Source organism: Erpetoichthys calabaricus, chromosome 15, assembly GCF_900747795.2.
Source record: "Erpetoichthys calabaricus chromosome 15, fErpCal1.3, whole genome shotgun sequence".
Lineage (NCBI taxonomy): Eukaryota > Metazoa > Chordata > Cladistia > Polypteriformes > Polypteridae > Erpetoichthys > Erpetoichthys calabaricus.
This window is the reverse complement of record NC_041408.2, coordinates 68,673,521-68,695,690: the sequence shown is the minus strand read 5'-3', so window position 1 is coordinate 68,695,690 and position 22,170 is coordinate 68,673,521. Positions and strand designations below refer to the sequence as shown.

The following is a 22,170-nucleotide window of genomic DNA, read 5'->3' as shown; positions in this document are numbered from 1 at the left end:
TCAGTTGTATGTATATCAGTTCATACTTAAATACTGGAACATTTACAGAACATTCATTTTAGCTAACATACATTAAATGAAATTGGCTTGCACTGTACTTATTGAAAAAAATACATTTTATTGACGGAGAATTTGTAATCTCAAACATGCGTATTTATATTTTTTTGTCTAACATCAGATAACCACAATTCAATTTTATGCATGTACGCAGCTGACCCATTTAAATTTCATATTTTAGATTCAAGACTTTTAGAAATGAAAGCGAACCGAGCAGCAGTTGCATAGCCGCAAATGACTCAGCTCTGTATTAGTAATTTGTGCTGAACATATTAAAAATGCCATTGCAAGTTACATATGTTGGTACTTTTAGTAAATTAAACGACAGTTACAGTACGTTCCATGAATAAATTGTTTCATGAAGAAGCTGTAAATTAGATTTGACTATCTCAGCAGGTTTAAATGTGTTAATCATAAACCATATTAAAACAAGTCATTGGAAACAAACACAGAGAAACAGATTTCATGATTTCGAAAATATTACATTTCATTGCATACATAAAAAGCTGTTGATTTTTATAATTTTTATGTTGTGAGATAAGAATTAAACGTTCTTTTATTACTAAAAGGTTAAATGAAGCATAATTATCTTATCATAACAAAGCAGGTCACTGACAGAATTTAAATGATAACAAATTATAACTTTTAGGGAAATGATGAATGTGTTACTGTATAATAGTCACTCAAATTAATAGACTCATCATTCCATTATATGAAAGTCAGTGAAGCAGTTCTTCAGATTAAAACGATATTGGCTTTAAAAGGAAATCACTTTCTTTTCCAGCAAAGCACTTCTGAAAGACTGACAAAATTATTGCTTTCTTTAGGCATAAATATTTTGATGCGACTCCTTCACAGACACCAGAAATAATGGTATGCTTTACAGCAGATGCTTGAAGGTCTCAAAGTTGAACGGTTACAATGAGTGATATGAGTATGATGCCGCACAAACAAGGCTTGCTGTGGAGGTAACATAGCATTTCCAGTCCCACTTCATCTAATTCAAGATCTCCAGGGGCCTGAGGTTATCACAATTTGCATCAAAGTCTCTCAATATCATGTGCTTGTAGCCTACTCATAGCTTATAAACTTAATCATTCAGAATACAAAAAGCAATTGATACCGTGTTGCCGTATTTATTTGTAAATACCAACTTATATATCAGGTGGCTCTCACAGGCCCAGCATCCTGGGGTTGTATCCTCTGCCGAATTGCTGTCTGTATGGTACCTTCATGTTTTATTTTCCCCAGGTTGCATGGTAGGTTAACTGTTTGATTCTAAATTGGCTCCTATGCCCAGTTCTGCACAGGTAGGCTCAGACTGCCAATTGACACTGAATTGGTTTAATTACAGTATATCTGACAGGGTACGGTATATGGCCAAACATTTGTGGACACTAGACTGTATCATCTATTGTATATCAGCTTGTTGGACATTCCATTCCAAACACATAGGTATTATTAAGGAGTCACAACCCCCCTTCATTTTAACTATAACAGTCTCATTCTTCTGGGAAGGCTTTCCACAAGATTTTGGAGTGTGGCTGTGAGAGTTTGTGCCAGTATTTATCAAGTGATGTTGACAGGTTTGAACAGGTGGACAGGTTGATAGACGAGATTGAACTATGATGTTTTCTGATGACATTGTGATCTGTAGCAAGAGTACGGAGCAGGTTGAGGAAACCCTGGAGAGGTGGAGATACAGTATGCTCTAGGGAGGAGTGGAATGAAGGTCAGTAGGCACAAGACAGAATACATGTGTGTGAATGAGAGGAAGGTCAGAGGAAAGGTGAAGATGCAGGGAGTAGAGTTGGCAAAGGTGGATGAGTTTAAATATTTGAGATCAACAGTACAGAGTAACAGGGATTGTGGAAGAGAGGTTTAAGAGAGAGTGCAGGGTGGAATGGGTGGAGAAGTGTGTCAGGAATAATTTGTGACAGATGGGTACCAGCAAGAGTGAAAAGGAACATCTACAAGAAGTTGGTGAGACCAGCTAATGTTATATGGGTTTTAGATGGTGGCACTGACCAAAAAACAGGAGACAGAGCCGGAGGTGGCAGATCTTAAAGATGTTAAGATTTGCATTGGGTGTGATTAGGGACATTGTTAGAAGGACATTGTTAGAAATGAGGACATTAGAGGGTCAGCTCAGGTTGGACAGTTGGGAGACAAAGTTAGAGAGGCAAGATTGCGTTGGTTTGGACATGTGCAGAGGAGTGATGCTGGGTATGATGGTAGAAGGATGCTAAGGACAGAGCTGCCAGGCAAGAGGAAGGCATAAGAGAAGGTTTAAGGATGTGGTTATAGAGGACATGAAGGTGATGGGTGTAATGGAGCAAGATGCAGAGGACAGGAAGATAGAAGATGATCTGCTGTGGCGACCCCTAATGGGAGCAGCTGAAAGAAGAAGAAGAAAATTAAGCCAGTCAGGTGCTAATGTTGGATAAGAAGACCTGGCTTGCAATTGGCATTCCAATTCATCCTAAAGGGTTCAGTAAGGTTGAGGTCAGGGTTCTGTGCAGACCACTCAAGTTCCCTCCATATCTTTATGAACCTGGCTTTGTACACAGGGGCACAGCCATGCTGGAAAGAATAAGAGTCTTCCCAAAACTGTTACCACAAACGTGGAATTACACAATTGTCTAAAATGTCTTTGTATGCCGTAGCAGTAACAGTGCCATTTATTGGAACCAAGAGTCCTAGGCCAAACCCCGGAAATAAGCCCCAGACCATTATCCCTCCTCCATGAAACTTTACAGTAGACATGATGAAGGTAGCTTTCTTCTGGCATCCACCAAACCCTGTTCTCTTTCTACCAGATAGTAAATCATGATTCATCACTCCAGAGAATGCATTTCCAATGCCCAAGAGTCCTGTGTTGGCATATTTTTCTTCCCCTCCAACTAAAGCTTGACATTGACATAGTGATCTCAGGCTTGTGTGCAGCTGTTTGGCCATGGAAACCCATTTCATGAAGCTTCCGACACACAATTCTTGTGCTGGTGCTACTTAAAGAGGCAGTTTAATAAAACACAGGATAGGTGATTGTTATGTGCTATGTGCTTCAGCACTCAGCAACCCCACTCTGTGAGTTTGAGTGGTCCACCACTTTGTGAGCGGTTGTTACTCCTCAATGCTTCCACTTTACAATAACGGTACTTACATTTGACCAGGGCAGGTCTAGCAGAGCAGAAATTTCACATAGTGACTTGTGGTGAAGGTGTCATCCTAAAGCAGGGCCGCATTTAAAGTTAGTGAGCTCTTCAGTAAGACCTATTTTATTTCCAGTGTTTGGCAGTGGAGATTTCATGGCTGTGTGCTTCAGTTTATGCACCTGTTAACAATGGGGGGCGGCTGAAACACATGAACTCAATAATTCAGAGGGGTGTCCACATATTTTTGGCCAATTTGTGTATGTGTTACCAACATGTTAAAGCCTTCTCTGCTTCAGTGTGTTTATTTTGTAAATGTTTTTAATGTCATTTTTGTTTTTAATAGTTTTTGTTATTATTTTGATGATCTACTGCATGCAGGGAAGTAAGACCAACATTTATATACCTTGCTGGCAACACAATGACAAATAGTGATAGCCCTTGTTGACACTGGTGCTGAGGTTACATTATTTTATTTTTTGTGTTCACATTTTAATCATTAAAGTCAAAATGAAATCAGTATGCAAGGCTAAGAAGCAATCAATATATTGCATAAACTCAGACAGCACCCCTCAATCACGCCTCCCACCCCTGTCCAATATCCTACACCACACTGTCGGTAACTGCAGCACCAGCAGACTCCACTGTACTGACTCAGACTGAGACAGCAAGAATTTTTCTTGAAGAGGATCAGGAATTGAAATGCAATTCAAAAATCAAACCAAAGTCACAGCTAAAAGTCCAATGGATCTATCATCAAGAATTGAAATGCCAACTAAAGATCAGAGACCTATTGTAAATACTGTAAGTTCGTTAACCAAAAAAAAGAATCACATACCAACACTGTTTTTATCCAATTTCAGATAGCAGGAAGTATACACAGCTGACCTTTATACCCTTGACTCCTGATGACTTCTGTTGATCAGCGAAATGTTTTTCACAATGAATATGCTGTGTTTGTTGGTGACCTTGTTTGATGAATATTTTCCCGGTAAATCGCCCTGCAGCAGTTTAGTCAAACAGTTTTTTTAACCAGTGTCCCATAATACTTTGCAAGGCCAGCATAACATAACACAGAGCTGTAGCAGAACTTTCTCTCAAGTGTTCTGTGAGATTGCTGCTGATCAGCTTCCCACATGCATCCCGATCAGTACTCAAGCTGGATTTTCATCTGAGGCGAACATTAGCTGACTATAATGAGAATATGATGAGTCCTGCCACCAGATACATAAAACTGATCCCTATATGCTCACAGCCCAGCACCACATGGCTAATTATTCATGCATACCCTGTAAATAGCCATGTGCCACAAGTGCCACAGAAAACAAGCCTTAAAAGAGTCCCTTCCTGTCATAAAACACAGGAGACCTTGTCTTATGTATAAACGTCTACACGTGAAAGTGTGTGTGTGTGTCTGTCTGGCCCGGAAGTGAGAGGGGGAGTTGGGGTAAGGGCTCCTCTGAGGAAACAGAAAACTCGCTTAGCCACTAATAACACAAGCGAGGCCAGCACGTCAGCAAAACGAAACCTCAGAAGAAAGAGAAAGTCGCTTAGCCGCTAACATCAGCAAAATGGTATCCCTTTAACTTTTCCTCCTGCCGCTAATACACAAGCGATGCGAGCACGTCGGCAAAATGAATCCTCCCAGGAAAGAGATGCCCAGAGTAGTTCCTTTCAATTACATGACATCTCTACATTTCAATTTTTTTCTGACGATTTCAATAGTTTCTAGGACCCCAGGCTTTTTACAGCACAGGCTTAGACAGCTGGTGAAATAATAATATTGATGATTAATGATGATTGATTTAGTATTATTTACAAAGCTTTCCTTCTTGATGGAAGAGATAAGGCATCTACACAAATAGTTGGGAAACAACAAAGACATTCTAGCTGCACTCGGAGCCGTGATTTCAAAAAATGGAAAAAGCTAGTCCCAATGACACTGCTTTGTGACAACGGCTAATATACAGTACACCTCAAGATTGGAACTCTATGAGTGCAATGGCCTCTATTTCATTTACTTATTTCTTGTTTGTGGCCATTTGTTATGTTTTGTTTGCGATATTTGTTCCACCTGTATCTTTGACTGTTTGGTGCAAAGTTGTAGAGTGGTTAGCACTACTGCCTCACAGCTCAGGTCACGTTGTTTTGCCTCAATAATTGGTGCAGTATGGTTGGCAGATGCTTCTCTTGCCCTCATTGATGCTTAAAAGATCACTGCACCATTATAATCATCTCAAAACTAGTTCTGAAACTCATGGTGAGGTGAACTCTGTTGTGTTTGCTCATCACTAGTAATCACACATGCGGCATGACCCTGGACATCACCCATATCAAACCAAAAGCAACTGCTACGATAAATGTGCACAGGACGGGTGCTAAAGCAAAACAATAAAACATTTTCTACTCTTTACCAAATTAATAATAATTCATTTTATTTATATAGAGCCTTTCTCATGCTCAAGGCGCTTAAATTACCATAAAAAGAAAAACAAATGTTACTTTTGGATTCCTCGATATTCAAACCCCTAAATAGATGCAAATATTGTGAAAAGGGGATCACAAAACAGAACTACTACATCTGATCAATGGAATGACAAGTTTCTGGTCAATAAAAGATTTAACTTTGGTGGCAGCAGAACCCCATCAGAACTTTTGTTGGGCACAGTAATGAGACATCTAGAAATAATATTTTGTTCTATTATTCTTGCGATATGAATGTCATTTTGCTAAACGGTACCAATTGCGTTCCTTGTCTTTTGTGTTTTTTTTCAATTCTTAGGAATAATTGATAAAATGACTTGCAAGATAAAGAGTATATGAAATGAGTTTAAAAAGGTAAATAATCAAAAATTGCACTGGAACTATTAAGCAGTCTGAATTTTATTAGAATGGTTGTCATTTAAAACTGCATCACCCCTTTTATTTGAGTAAAGGCCATCCCTATAAAAAAAAAATGTTCGGCTTTGCCTAACACACATCAAAGAGCTCCATTTTTTGAGAGACACACCACAAAGGTAGCATAGCGTTTAATGTTAAAGGTCTGTTAAAAGCCTCGCATCTGCACTGGAGAACTGAGAGAAGTCCAGATTATGCTACTGTCATTCATTTTAAACTTTCATCTTGTTTCAGAAAATCACCATTTACCGTTTCTTTCTCCCTGTTTTTAACGATTTGTGCCAATATTCATGATCCATTTATCAAAGTTTTGTATTGTTGAAAGAGCGTGCTTGCATTGTGATTATTAATATTCAAATGGCCAGGACAAGTCATTGAAGCAGGAATACAAAAGCAGAGCCTTTACAGCAGTGCCAACAGTGCACATCAGAGGTATACAAGGTTGATACATTATAGAAATTAATAGAATATAACATGTAAGCTTACCTTTCTGCAACTTTGGACATTTTTAATCTGTGTCTATCTAATTGCACTTGCCAGAACTTTATCTGCAAAAAATAAAAAAAGTTACACAGGAAGGAGATGGTTATTAAAATAACAAATGCAGATAGAAAATTAGGTGCTAATTTAACAATGGAATATACAGGATGGTTTTAACAGTGCTTTAAATGTCTATTTAGAGTAATTTGCATAAATAACACTAGGCAACAGAGTTTTTCAAATGTTTTGCTTCCTGAAAAATTTTTGGTGATTATGATGGACAGCATCAATATAATTTCAGATTGACTGTATCATGTAGTAATTTAAAGAAACTTGAAGGTATCCTTTGTTGAATTTAGTGTGTTTAATCACTTAATGATGCTGACACATTGAATTAGTTCAATCGAACTACAAGTGTTTTGCTGCTGATTTTCATTTGTACTCTTTATCTGATTTTTCTCATTTCAGTGTCCAACAATAGTCAGCAAGCTTTGATGGATTCCACTTGTCCTGATCCTATTTTTCATTGCGGTAATGTCCCGGTGAAGCTTTTCACCATATTCGTCTCTGGCTGCACCAACATTAGCATGGAGGAAGTTCAAAAGTGAACGCAGAAAATGAATCTCCAGCATTTCGTGGTTTCGTATGCTTGTTGCACGTTGTCAGTCGGCTAGATGTAATTTGATGCTCTGTAGTTGCCAAGAAAATTCTCAGCAACATCCTTGAATGCCTTCCATTTGATTTCCTCCAGTCTCAATAGTGGATCTTCAAGCAACTTGTCATTGATAACGTATCTGATTTGTGGGCCAACGAAAATGACTTCCTGAATCCTGGCGTCAGTTATTTGTGGAAACATCTGTCTCAAATATTGAAATCCTTCACCTTCCTTGTATGTCGTTAACACAAAAATTTTTATCAGTCAAATTTTATCAAGTTCTATATGTACAGGTGGCAAAAATATCTTTGTTGGGTTGATAAGTTGTTTATGTGGTAAACGTTTCTGCCCTGTGATCAAATGCTTGAAGATTCTTTTTAATGTAATGAGACTCTTTAGCATGGCTGTCCCAGGTGCAAATGAAACAACAGGACCTGGGATAACTGAGCTGCATTCCATGTAGCAGTGCCACTATGTTTAGGTCACAGACAGATGTTCCAGTTGTGGTTGTTGTACTGTACATGAAAATTTATAATATGAGAAGAAAAATCACAAAAATAGGCAATTTTAATAAAATGACATGTGATCAGCTGGCAAAAGACCATAAGATACCCAAAAGTATTCAGGAAGCAAACTCTTCGCTGACCATTGTAATGTAGACGTGTGTATTATTACCCTCAATAACATCCTCAGAAAATGAATAGAATTATAACATGGTTCCCACCTGTTCCTGTAGTTCTTCTGCGGTGGGCTGTTTACCTTCAGGTGCTGGTGTGTGGGTGGGACTGTGGCTTCGGATGTCATTCTGTAGCCCATAGACTGACTATAATGAAGAAAAACAACCTCATTTATTCAAGAATGTGTTATTGCTAAATTCATTGAAGTGTTGATATTTGTTCTATTCCATACAAGCAACCCTGGAGGAGGTGAGAGATAGGAGGAGAGAGGTTAAGACTCACTTTTCTCGTTTTGTGTGGATTTTTCATTCTTGAGGACTTCTTTATGTCAACTTCTGTGGTGTTCACACAGCCAGGCTATAGAAGAGAAATCAGTTGTAGGATATTAAAAATGTGAAACTTTGGTAATAAATTTAACTCTAATTACAAATGTACACAGGTGGATGTTCTCCCAGATATTTCTGAGGTTATGTTCAAACCAATAGACCAGAAAAAAAGCTTACTTAATATAATATTTTCAGAAAATTTCACATGCTTTAACCGCAATACGTATTATTACAATAGCATAGGTTTGAAAGATAACACAAATGATGGACACTTTTTCAGGCATTTTGAGGAGTTCAAAGATAAACACAATAACATTTTTACCACAATAAAATAACCAAAGTGGCACAGTGGTTAGCATAGCTATCCCACTACTCTGGAGTTCTTGGGGTTCTACAAGTAATTCAGTGTTCTATAATATCCAAAAGATGCACTGATTAGTATGGACTGTGCACATTGAGACTGAGTTACAGTTGTTTGAGCCTCGTCCATCTAATGTAACTTTAGGCACCTTAAGTCCACTTCATAATTCACACATCTACAAAATGTGTCGAGCTAAGAAGGAAACATATTTTCAACTGATAGATTTTAATTTCCTATTATAAACTAGCTGTCTGACGTCACACTTTCCCCTTCCCTTGGCCCCGCAGCCTCTGTCTCGGATTAGCGTGAATATATCGCTGCTGCAAATGAACTATGATTCTTAGCACGAATGGAGAAGTCACAAAATCAACCAGAATGTTCAAGCAAAATATGGAAAAAACCCAATCTAAATCCATTAAGTAGTTCTCTTGTTCGTAAGGAACGCCCCTCAGCTGGCATGTGAGTGAGGAGGGCTGGAGCCCCGCCCCCCATCCCCCCCCAGCCCCCCCCTCCCCCCGGCCCGCTGCGTTTCTCTCGGATTCGCCCAAATAAATCAGTACCACAAGCAAACTATGATATTTATTGAGATGAGAGAAGTCGCAAAATCAACCGGAATGTTCAAGAAAATTATAGAAAATAAAACTAAATCCGTTAAGTATTTCTCTCATGAAAAGTGGACAGACAGACGTTGGATTTTATATATATAGAGATGATTGGTTACTAGGGCCTCAAAATTTCTAGGTTGTTTTCACTTTCCAGATGCCCAAGAAATGGTAAACCAGTAGCTCTAAACTAGCTCAGTGTGAGTAAGAAAGTGTCAGTGAACTGTGAGGGTTCGGTGTCCCATGCAGGGCTCCCCCTGCACCCAATATTAAAATGAATCATCACGTTTATTTTTTTCCTTGTTTACCATCCACTGATATACTCTTGTGCATCCCCTGTAAACTAACCATTATACAGCTAGTCATTGGTTTGAAACACTCAGGCAAGGCTACATCAGAATGGTAGAAGAAGGAGAAAGGTTCAGAGTTTTAGAGTACTCTAGAGAAAATCCAGAACCAACACCTTTCTCAGATTTCATGGCAGGACCTGACACAACCAGCTCCTGCTAGAAAAAGTCACCAATTAAGTTACTGATTTGAAGCAGTCCTCAAAAGGAATGTGCCAAAGTTCCTCCACAGCACCGTGAGAGACCGATCAATAACAACAGGAAATGTCTGGTTGTGGTTATTGTTGCTGACAGTAATGTAATCAGTTATTGAGACCAAGTCGGCAATTAGTTTTCCACACAGGGAATTAGGCTATTGTTTAACTTTCTTTTAAGTATTACAAATTTCAATCGTTTGTTCACTCAGGGTCTTTTTCATCCAGAATTAGCTTTTGGCTGGTGATCTAAAACATGCACAGTGAAAAATGAGCAATCATGCAGAAATTCTGATCCTCAGTGCTTCTTCGTGGCTCGCTCTGTACTAAGTACATGCTGCTGTTTTGGATAACTCCTTTTCTTTTAGAAGGTGACACCTTAGTTTAAAAAATGAAAAACATTAAAATAACCACTTTATTAAATGATCAATCACAGTAAGACTCAAAAATTAGGAAAGAATATATGTAGAGAAAAGCCAAGCAAAATGACACCTTTACTTGGCTAACTAAAAAGATTATAATATGCAAGCTTTCGAGGCAACTCAGGCCCCTTGTCATTTTGCTTGGCTTTTCTCTACATTCATAATGGCTAACACGGTACAACACCCTAGTACTACAGAAAGACTATATGAAAAGTCATCATCATGCATGGCAGTGGCAATCCCCAGACCAAAGAGAAAGACGTTTTCACTGTCCTGGTTGTACATATTGCTTTATTTATCCTTATATTCCTTTATTTATCCTTATATCCTTTGAATGAATAGCCCAGACTTATGCTGCATAGCTGCAGAATCCTCACTTGATTAGAGGAGCAAAAATAAATGACAGGATGCACTTGGACTACTTGAAGAGCACAGTTGAGAGCAATTTCGACCATTTGTGTGCTGCAGCTTTAGCCAGAGATGGATATGCTTGAATATGTTTTGCAACTGATAAAAGGAGAAAAAAAATAAGAAAGAAGCAACTGAGACTTACCTAAGTACAACACCTAATCTGTTTTGTGCTCCTAGCAGTCAGGCATAGGATGTGAGTCATCAGTTCACATAAAAAGAGCCTCCAAGCCAGTGAAGAACACAGAGGCAGATCTGTATGCTAATGGCTTGGTGAAATGGACTGATATCAGTAGGCTTCAGGGTGACAAACCTCCTCTGATGCCAGTTTACAGTAAGTGAAGACTCCATTTGACAAAGTGCATGTTCAAATGATATATGCTGATGGTGTTTGGAGTTCAGTGTCTGAAATTAAATAATTACTGGATATCTACAGTATGCTCTATTTCATTTAACTGTTCCTTGTAACTTGTTTGGCTTTTGAATACAATGTGTTTAGGAACTAATAGTAAAGAGACAAAATAATTAAAAGGGTAAACAATAAAATGTAAACAGTGCATGTGCCTTGTGACCAATGGACTTGGCAAGGTTTCAGTTGCACCACACGGGCCACGGTGAATTCAAAAAGTTGTCAAAAGTGTTGTCAAGTTCATTTTACATGGATATATTTTCCATTTTTACCTACAGTGCATCCGGAAAGTATTCACAGCGCATCACTTTTTCCACATTTTGTTATGTTACAGCCTTATTCCAAAATGGATTAAATTCATTTTTTTCCTCAGAATTCTACACACAACACCCCATAATGACAATGTGAAAAAAGTTTACTTGTAGGTTTTTGCAAATTTATTAAAAATAAAAAAAGTAAGAAATCACGTACAGTATACATAAGTATTCTCAGCCTTTGCTCAATACATTGTCGATGCACCTTTGGCAGCAATTACAGCCTCAAGTCTTTTTGAATATGATGGCACAAGCTTGGCACACCTATCCTTGGCCAGTTTCGCCCATTCCCCTTTGCAGCACCTCTCAAGCTCCATCAGGTTGGATGGGAAGCGTCAGTGCACAGCCATTTTAAGATCTCTCCAGAGATGTTCAATCGGATTCAAGTCTGGGCTCTGGCTGGGCCACTCAAGGACATTCACAGAGTTGTCCTGAAGCCACTCCTTTGATATCTTGGCTGTATGCTTAGGGTCGTTGTCCTGCTGAAATATGAACTGTCGCCCCAGTCTGAGGTCAAGAACGCTCTGGAGCAGGTTTTCATCCAGGATGTCTCTGTACATTGCTGCAGTCATCTTTCCCTTTATCCTGACTAGTCTCCCAGTCCCTGCCGCTGAAAAACATCCCCACAGCATGATGCTGCCACCACCATGCTTCACTGTAGGGATGGTATTGGCCTGGTAATGAGCGGTGCCTGGTTTCCTCCAAACGAGATGCCTGGCATTCACACCAAAGAGTTCAATCTTTGTCTTTCTCATGGTCTGAGAGTTTTTCAGGTGCCTTTTGGCAAACTCCAGGCGGGCTGCCATGTGCCTTTTACTAAGGAGTGGCTTCCGTCTGGCCACTCTACCATACAGGCCTGATTGGTGGATTGCTGCAGAGATGGTTGTCCTTCTGGAAGGTTCTACACTCTCCACAGAGGACCTCTGGAGCTCTGACAGAGTGACCATTGGGTTCTTGGTCACCTCCCTGACTAAGGCCCTTCTCCCCCGATCACTCAGTTTAGATGGCAGGCCAGCTCTAGGAAGAGTCCTGGTGGTTTCGAACTTCTTCCACTTATGGATGATGGAGGCCACTCTGCTCATTGGGACCTTCAAAGCAGCAGAAATTTTTCTGTAACCTTCCCCAGATATGTGCCTCGAGACAATCCTGTCTCGGAGGTCTACAGACAATTCCTTTGACTTCAGGCTTGGTTTGTGCTCTGACATGAACTGTCAACTGTGGGACCTTATATAGACAGGTGTGTGCCTTTCCAAATCATGTCCAATCAACTGAATTTACCACAGGTGGACTCCAATTAAGCTGCAGAAACATCTCAAGGATGATCAGGGGAAACAGGATGCACCTGAGCTCAATTTTGAGCTTCATGGCAAAGGCTGTGAATACTTATGTACATGTGCTTTCTCAATTTTTTTATTTTTAATAAATCTGCAAAAATCTCAAGTAAACGTTTTTCATATTGTCATTATGGGGTGTTGTGTGTAGAATTCTGAGGAAAAAAATTAATTTAATCCATTTTGGAATAAGGCTGTAACATAACAAAATGTGGAAAAAGTGATGCGCTGTGAATACTTTCCGGATGCACTGTATCTATCTACACTTAATAATCCATAATGACAAAGTGAAAATATGTTTTCAGGAAGATTTGCAAATTTATTAAAGCTCAAAGACTGAAATCCATCATTAATTAAGTATTCAGACCCCTAAATCAGTACTTGTTAGAATCCAATTTGGCAGCAATTCAGAACGTGAAGGGGTCTGAGTGCTTTCCGAATCCACTGTATGGATGCTTGTATTGGAAAACTAACTAAAGGTTATATAATATAAAATTTAGACGTCATAAAAACATAAATGCAATTTAAAATGTGAACACAGTATATACAGTAATCATACTAACAACATGTTCCACTAATATATGTATTATGAAAGGAGACCACTCACGTCATGACTTTTTTCTGAGTGTTGGGAGGTGAGACTCATCAATTTTAAAATACAGGGCTATTCAAAATGAAAGAGCAGATTTCAAAAAATTTATTTCAAACAAACTGTATGAGACAGTCCTTTCATTCTGTTCTGAGTTCTTCACTTATAACGGTCAATTTTGTAACCTTGTTCTAAACAGTCCCCAAATTGATGTCTACTCGGTTATGTTGACCTCTTTTGCAAGTTACTTTGGATAAAAGTGTGTGCTAAGTAAGTAAATACTTAATATTTTTCCACTTCTGTGCAGTGGACTATGCTGAGCTGCAAGAGAGTCAGTTTAATTATATTCCCCCCTTTCCCTCACTATTCTCCGCATACTAAGAATTCTCCACATACTAGGAATTCTCTTCTGTCTTCATTTAGAAGCTTCCTTTTTATAAGCCCTGACGCTACTGTGGCATATTACTCAAGCAGAAGGCATTTCTCCTCACAGATTATTTTAAAATTGGTTCTTACATTGGTGTATAAAAAATTGGTTCTTACATTGGTGTATAGCAGCACCACATGCTGTAATTTTCAATCTTCTGCTGATCCATTTTGTGCCTGTTAAGTATTCAGTATGTTGCTTGTAATACTGAATAACTGGCCAGGTTCTGTTGATATTAACATTAACATGTTATTTATCGGTCTATGTATGTACAGGTCAGGCCTTGTGATTTGTGGATTTACCTATTCCCAGGTTTGTTATCATTAATTAAATGGAAATTATTTTGCGAATTTTGTGACCTATTGCAGAAAACTGCAGATGGCTATAGCAGTGCTACTTAAATGGACCTGAAATCCCAGCAACCCCGTGAGTACTGCGTCATTGGGCAGCTTTGGTTGTTGCCTGTGAAACAAGATGAAGGTGCTAGTTTTAAAAGTACGACGCACAACTGGATTACAATTACACCCAACAGATTACAGCTTTTTCTGGATTTGTATTCTTATCTTGTTACTGCTAACTCTTGTGATTCCATCTGGGTTTGAAAACATCTTTTTGTGGGGAGTGTTTGCAACTTCTACATATCTTCACTTATATTAGCATCACGGTAGGAAAAAACTTTAAGTTTCTGGAGGCTGTTTACAGGGGATTTAATTTCATAACCACATCACCATCATCTTCATCTGCAAAGCTGGACTGTGGTACAAGTGTTTATCGTTTTATGGTTAGTGTTTTGTTGGATTTCTTTTATATCTGCAATATTACCATACATAAATAATAATAATAATAATAATAATAATAAAAAATTTTATTTATACAAGATGCCTTTCTGAAAACTCAAGGACACCGAACAAACAACAAATAAATAAATAAAAGACACATTATAAACAACTTAAAACATCAGAAAATATAAAAATTAAAACCAAACAAAGCCACTGTAATCATAAAGAAAAGGCCATTTTAAACAGATGCGTTTTAAGTTTACATTTGAAGGATGAAAATTATCTGATATTTTTAAGCTCGGTAGGTAATGAATACCAGAGCTTGGGAGCAGAACGGCTGAATGCTCTGCTACCCATGGTGGTTAGATGGGCGAGAGGGACGGTCAGATGGATGGAGGAAGAGGATCTAAGGTTATGGGAGGGAATGGCAACATGAAGAAGGTTGGACAGATATGGAGGGGTGAGATTATGAATGGCCTTAAATGTTAATAGCAGAATTTTAAAATCAATTCAAAACTTAATTGGGAGCCAATGAAGCTGCTGCAAGACTGGAGTAATATGGTGAATAGATGAGGTTCGAGTAATGATGTGTGCAGCAGAATTCCGGACTAGCTGAAGCTTATGGAGAGATTTATTAGAGAGACCAAAGAGGAGTGAATTGCAATAGTCCAGACGAGAAGTAACAAGACTGTGAACAAGAATGGCAGTGGTATGGAGAGTGAGGGAGGGGCGGATGCAATTAATATTACATAGGTGGAAGTAAGCAGACCGGGTGATGTTATTAATGTGAGATTGGAAAGATAGAGTACTGTCGAGGATGACACCCAGACTCTTGACCTGAGGTGATGGGGAAACAATGGAGTTAATAACAGAGATTATTGGCTTTGGATAATGATGATTTTGAGCCAATGAGGAGAACCTCAGTTTTGTCACTGTTTAATTTAAGAAAATTCGAAGAAAACCAGGATATAATTTCAGCAATGCAGTCAATAAGCGAAGATGGTGGAAAGGAAGAGAATATACACACAAATTTATTATAGTAAATTAAATTTTGTAACAAGTTAGAACTGTAAAACTAAGCACTTTGTCTGTGGGACGCCACACATCTTTGTCTTGGCAGCCCGCCTTACACACATGATTTGCTTACTCAGTGATCATTCTATCTCATGGTTCTCTCAACTTTTTGCATCTTCTTTAATGCAATAAACTTAGAATATAGACAGGGATCATGGGCCCAAAATGTATTTGCAGATTTTCAAATTTCAAATCACAAGGGATAAATGTATTTTATTATTGTCTTTGTTGTTTTTTCAGTTATGGTGTGTCATATTTTTATGTATTTTTCATTATGTCTACTGTTCCTTGCTGTCCTTTTAAATCTGCCTTTGTGGGTGACACCCCGGGGGGCGGGGCCACCCTGACATCACTGCTGTCGAGCCTCACTCTGTCTAATTAAGCCAGAAAAAAATCATTGAAGTTGATAGGAGTTAAGGTGCTGTGCTTTCTGAATTTGGATTTTGCTGATCTATGACCATTTTACTCTGTTTATTGGATTCTGTTTTCTGGAAAGTGTTTGGGATTTTTTTTTTTTTGCCTTTTTGAAAACTCCTAATTGTTACTTTGAGTACTTTTGAGTACTTTGAGACCTTTTTTGGTCTTATTTCTGGTTTTTAATAAAATATCCCTTTTTACCATTAAATCTTGCTGCCTTTCGCGTTTTATAGTTTCTCCTTCTTATGAGGCATTTTGGGACTGTTCAAATATATACTGAACAGTTAAGCTAGTTTTCCCCTACTTTGGGCCTAGTCCTCACAGGTGGCGCAGTGGTAGTGCTGCTGCTTTGCAGTAAGGAGAATGTGGAAGATTGTGGGTTCGCTTCCCGGTTCCTCCCTGTGTGGATAGCGCTTTGAGTACTGAGAAAAGCGCTATATAAATATAATGAATTATTATTATTATTATGTTGAAGCCTGCAAATAGATTTCTGGGGCAAGCTCATCTGTGTGATGCTCTTCTGGGCTGACTAGTTAAGGTCCTGGCCTGCTTTATGCTCTGTTGTGGAGGCATCAGACCTGTTTTGCCATCAAAGGGTCTTCAAACAGTGATGCTGTATACAATGGTGTTACTGGACTTAAAGAAATTGTCCGTAATATTCAATCAAGAAGCTTGTATGGAAGGCGGTTAACATTTAAAGAGATGACAAGCATTAGGAGGGTAAAACTGGGAGAGTCCGTTACTAAAATATTACAGTTACTTAGATCTCTTAAGGGATGGAAGGTGTAAGTATTTCAGGACATAGACTACCATTGGTGCAGAAACGGTCAAAAAAGGTATGTTTTTGAAGACGTTCTCAGCTTTATATGCTTGAATTGGATTTCCTTCTGATTCCCAGTAGGAAAGGTCTGTTTATTCTATTTTGGGGAAGCAGTTGAATTGCCGATAAATTTATGCATGGCTTTTGTTCATACATGTTTATTTTCCGACACTGGATTTGCTTCAATCCTTTCTCTGACTTGGCAATAGCAGACTAGAATCTGTTTGTTGTTTGTATATACTGTAGTTTGTACATACTTATGTCATTGTTCTGGGAAGTGTGCCACTGCTACGGGGATGGGTTGGTTTAAATATAATGTATGCTGTACCCATCTGTTTCCATCTTCATTTATTTAATAATATAATTGCTTTATTATTTTAACACTGAGATCCATTGCCTTATTGCTGATAGTTGTGTCGTACCTGTTTTAAGAGGGGCTTAGTGCTGGCCTTGTCACAAAATGTGTTCAAACATACAGTATCTTTCTGGTAGATATTTTGGTGGGAACAGTTACATCCTTGAAAGTTGAACAGAAAAGGGATTCGCCACAAATGGAGTACAAAATAGATCTGAGCAAAATTTCCTCCATGGTTACAAAAGGGGATAATCATTTGTTACAATGTTACACCTTCTGTTTTTCGTGTTGTGCAAGTTTTTCTGAGCTCTAAGGTGAAATCTTGTGAGAAGTATTGGGATTAGAAAACCCTATCATTGTCCTGGAAGGTGAATACGGGGGAAAAGTAAAGGTATACATTTAATGTGTATTTCTGAATATTCACATAATGCCTTTTTTCCCGACTTTTGTTAAGTTAAATTCCCATCTTACTAAAGTGTGACACAATTACTTTTTTTCCCAAAAGAGCAACACCATCACCTTAATTTCACCACTTTTTTTCAGTGACTGTTTTTTCATTTACCTTGTGTCTAAATTGCATTAAGTAAGCATCTCCTGGCTGAAGCCCCAAACCTTCTGTTGCTACTATTGTCCTTGTTTAACACAGTAAGTAAGTAAGTAAGTAAGTAAGTAAGTAAGTAAGTAAGTAAGTAAGTAAGTAAGTAAGTAACTCGCTCAGGGTCACACAGTGATTGACTGGCAGGGGTTGAACTGGCACTCTTAAGACTTTACAGTTCGGTCCACTATGTTGCACTGTCTGTCATGTGTGCAACAGATGTAATACTGTATGTGAGAATCTAAATAATAAAGACTGTAATATACCACACATGAATTTTTACTTTTCTTCTCTTATATGCTATAAATAAATGGACTCAAGTCAAGTTTTTTGCAATTTTCTAGCTTTTGTTTGCATTTTTACTGTTAAGATGGACTTCACTGGATTAGCAGGGAAGGGCTAACAGAGTAACAAATAGAACAAAATAACAGAGGCTACCTTTTATTCTTGGAAAATAATACACAGGGGTTTAGTCTCCATCTGAAGAGTGAGTGGTTACCCCACTTGCCTATGTCACCGTTTTATTACTCTCTCTCCGTCGCTCTCTCTTTCAGCTGCTTATCCTCTTTCTAGAAAGATCTCACCTCCTCTCACCTGCCCTACTTTTCTTCCTTGTGCTCTAACGACTGGCCTCTCTTTTTTTTCTTCTTAGTGAGACTACACCTCAGCTCAGCTCAGCTCACAACTCCAGTCTCTCCTCCAATGGTAACATGTTACAAGTCTAATAGACAGAAGATATAAAACAAAGACAGACAATAACATAGAGAAGGGGTCTTCATTTATTCCACCTGAGAATGACATAAGCTGCTTCGGTCTCTGGAGAGGCTCTTCAACTAAAAACAATGTGCCACCTGGACAGAGAATGAAGACCATCTTAAAACTGCTGCAGAAACTGCAGGCTGCGTACTTTATGTAGCACTTCTGCCTGTGCTTCAGCTTATGATTATACTGAATATAAGCATCTGCCTTGACTGCACTTCTGTCTGTGGTTTCTTACCTGGGAATTAAGAGCTTTCTATTAATATTTAATATATATTTTTATTTAATATTGATATTTATGTATTTAATATTTGTTTAATACTTATATGTATTTATTTAATATGTATTTAATCCATCCATACATTATCCAACCCGCTATATCCTAACACAGGGTCACGGGTGTCTACTGGAGCCAATCTTAGCCAACACAGGGAGCAAGGCAGGAACAAAAAAAAACCCCGGGCGGGGCACCAGCCCACCGCAGATATTTATTTAATAATTTTTAATTATTTATTTAATATTTTTATTTAAGATTTGTTATTATGTAATATGTATTTATTTTTATTTTTGTTAATTCCAGGATAGTAGTGGTGACAGAAGGCATCCTCTAAACAGTCTGTGCATAGTGAAGTCGCACTATATGAGCAAGGGTGTACCTTAGTGACTGAAGCCCCGACTGCCTAGTGGGCATGCTATGGCTGACCATCCTTGAGTTTGGTAAGCAGAAACATAAACACAAAAGTTTAATAGATAGCCTGTGCAGAGTTGGGGCAGAGTGCTGGCTCTGTGGCTAGGGATCTGCACCGACAAACAGAAGATTGCCAGTTTGAATCCCATAAATGCCAGAGGTGATTCCAACCCATTAGGCCCTTGATTAAGGCCTTTAACCTGCAGTTGCTCCATCCTGGATATAACATTAACCTGCCTCCAGTCCTGTAAGCAGGTCCTCCTACTTGCAGGGAAAGTGCAGGGGTTGGTGGCAGGATTGGCACTCCAGCCACCTTATACAAAACCTCACACTGTTCCATTCCATTTGAACTAGTATGGTGCTGAGGTGTCCCCCATTGAAGGACTGCACTTGGTCCTAATTTGGGATCCTGAGGTGGTTGTTGTGTGGTGGTGCGACAACATGCTGTGTCAGTGTGAGGTGGGGTGTCTGTGTGCCTCTTGGGCAGCACGGTTTCTATTGCCAGTGTGCCAGGCTCATACCCTTTATTTGTCCTCACAGGAGGCGCAGTGGTAGTGCTGCAGCTTTGCAGAAAGGAGACTGTGAAAGATTGTGGGTTCGCTTCCCGGTTCCTCCCTGTGTGGATAGCGCTTTGAGTACTGAGAAAAGCGCTATATAAATATAATGAATTATTATTATTATTATACTCCCAACCTCCTCCTCCTCCTGTGCAGAGTGTAGTCTGGAATGAAACAGCACTTTAGTTGAGGACTGCACTTTAGTGGCTGGAACCCAACTGCTATGGCTGACAATTCTAAAGTGCAGGTGAATGTGCCGTATATTACTACAGTCTGAAGTATATGCTCACTCACAGCAAACAACCAAAAGGTTACGGTTAGTGTGAAAAGTTGTCACTGTTACAGGAGTTACAAAAAGGTGAAAATCTGTTACAATCTAAGACTCATTTAATTTAGTGTTGTCGTATTCATTGCCATTGACATGGAATGACATTCTTGCTGGACACAATCAATGAGTCAAAGTTAGCAAATGCAGATCTACCTGTCCCTTGGTATTCAAGAGGACTATTACCCTTCTCCTGACACAATGCCACTGTCGATCTCTCTCGCTGGTTACTTCAGATGTTTCTGCGGCATATCCTATGGTTTTGCGGATTGCTGTCCCAGCAGTGACCTTTTATTCTATTAAGGACATGTTGACGTATCTGAGAATTATTGTGAACACTGAAGTACCAGTAAATGATGAAAGAAAACCAAGATGTAGTCTGAGACATGCAGAGGTCAAAACTATGGGATCAAACTCAAACAGTTAACCAGAAACCAAGGGGCAAGTCATTAGTCAGGAGTTGACATCAAAACCAAAACTTATCACTAGGAAGCTGTGTTATCCACCAAGGGATGAAGAAAAATGACTATGTAGACCTATTTACAAATCACGCCCGGTAATGTAATGACCGCAACTGTCACGATCATGCGATTAAATAAAACAAGATGTTACAAAAAATATATTTCTCAAAACTTATTTTATTTAATATTAAGCAACAGAAACTGATCAGAGGAGATTAAAAACACAAAATAAACCCAGAACAAACATACAGCAGAATAAATTATGAAGTTTCACTGTCAGGAAAAGTATACATTATTTTTTTTGTGTTAAATTATTTTATTATTATGCTGGTCACCCTTTCATAGATTAATTTTCATTAGTGCTGTCATTTTTGTGTTTTTGCTTCATGGGCTAATTCTGGGTGTTTTATCATTATGACTCTACTTGTCTGCTAGGCAAGTGACACACATGCCTTGGGATCAGTGACATCATGGCAGCCATTTTATACAGTATAAGGTGGCTGCATGGTTAAAGTAGTGTCCAAAAGTTTGTTACAAAACAAAGGAAAGGCCTGGAGACTTTATTGAGGAAACTGTTTTGTGTAAAAATGCCTTTTATGACTTTGGCTTTGTATAATTCATGAAACCCTTTGACAAATGTACTCTGATTTTTTAGAGTTTTAAAGAGCAGAAACAGGTTTTGAGAGAGTGATCAGGAGATACAAAGTGGTCAAAATGTACCCAGAGGTCTAAACAGCACAGGAAATTAGGACCAAGTAGTGAGACAAAAATCAAAGTCAAAAAATTCAAGAATGGGAGAATCAAAATGGTTTTAGATAGTAAAATGCACACCGAGCTAGCTTGGGTTTCTCTGCAAACTTGGATTCACAAGTGCTGAAAGGCTGACCTTTAAATGCATGGGGAATTTCTCTAGGGTCGTGACCTATATAACCAGGGCCCCAGTAACTGAGACAGTGCCCCCTACAGAGGGTACACAGAATAGCTTTGTCACTTCTCATCTGGATTATTGCAATTCCCTTTTATTTGGTCTTTCTCACATATCTCTTTATAAGCTTCAACTGGTCCAGAATTCAGCTGCCTGCATCATTACTAGAACCCCCTCTATTCACCATATCACTCCCGTCTTGCAGCAGTGTGGAATGGAATTTAAAATCTATTGCTAGCTTCTGTATTAAAATCTGCATGTTCTCTGTGTGGCCAGGTATTATTATAACAGCATGCTTACAAGGCTGCCAGCTGTGGAATGCAGTTTTTGGCTACTTTCCGGCTTGTCTCAGCATTGTCTGGTTATCGTCCAATTAAGATGCCAAACGTATGACAAGTTTTCTGATAAGCTTAATTAAAAATATAAGAAAAGATTAGAATTTCTGCTTTCCGTTGTAATCAACAAATTGTGTAAGAATGTTCTGTGACCTTTGGATGAAACTGAGCTTATTTTTTTCTAACCGCTTCTTTGAAGATCTCTGTTATAAAAATGCAACTCACCCCCCCATGATGGGGCTTTTGCACTTCGGACAGTCAGTGAGAAAAAAGCTGACAGGCTCTGTAAGGCAAGGACCCTCTGCTCACCAAGTGTAAAGAAATAAAAGAATTCTGCTTGTTTGAATAGGTGTCTGCCTGCTGTTGTCTCGACTTTGTCCACAGCAGCTTCACTGGCTTCCAGTGAAGTTCCGCATTGAATTCAAAATTCT

At 38.8% G+C, this 22,170-nt stretch overlaps 1 protein-coding gene across 7 annotated transcripts in view; it reads right to left on the bottom strand.

Annotated features, from left to right (window-relative positions):
* Positions 1–22,170, bottom strand: part of LOC114665927 (regulator of G-protein signaling 7) — a 541,984-nt gene that overhangs the window by 35,948 nt on the left and 483,866 nt on the right. For all 7 annotated transcript variants that reach the window (XM_051919312.1, XM_051919311.1, XM_028820591.2 and 4 more), the window contains exons 10-12: positions 8,202–8,276; positions 7,967–8,065; positions 6,594–6,655 (exon numbers count right to left, since the gene is read on the bottom strand). In XM_051919312.1, coding sequence (XP_051775272.1) covers positions 6,594–6,655; positions 7,967–8,065; positions 8,202–8,276 — 236 coding nt within the window. The remainder of the gene's footprint in view (positions 1–6,593; positions 6,656–7,966; positions 8,066–8,201; positions 8,277–22,170) is intronic.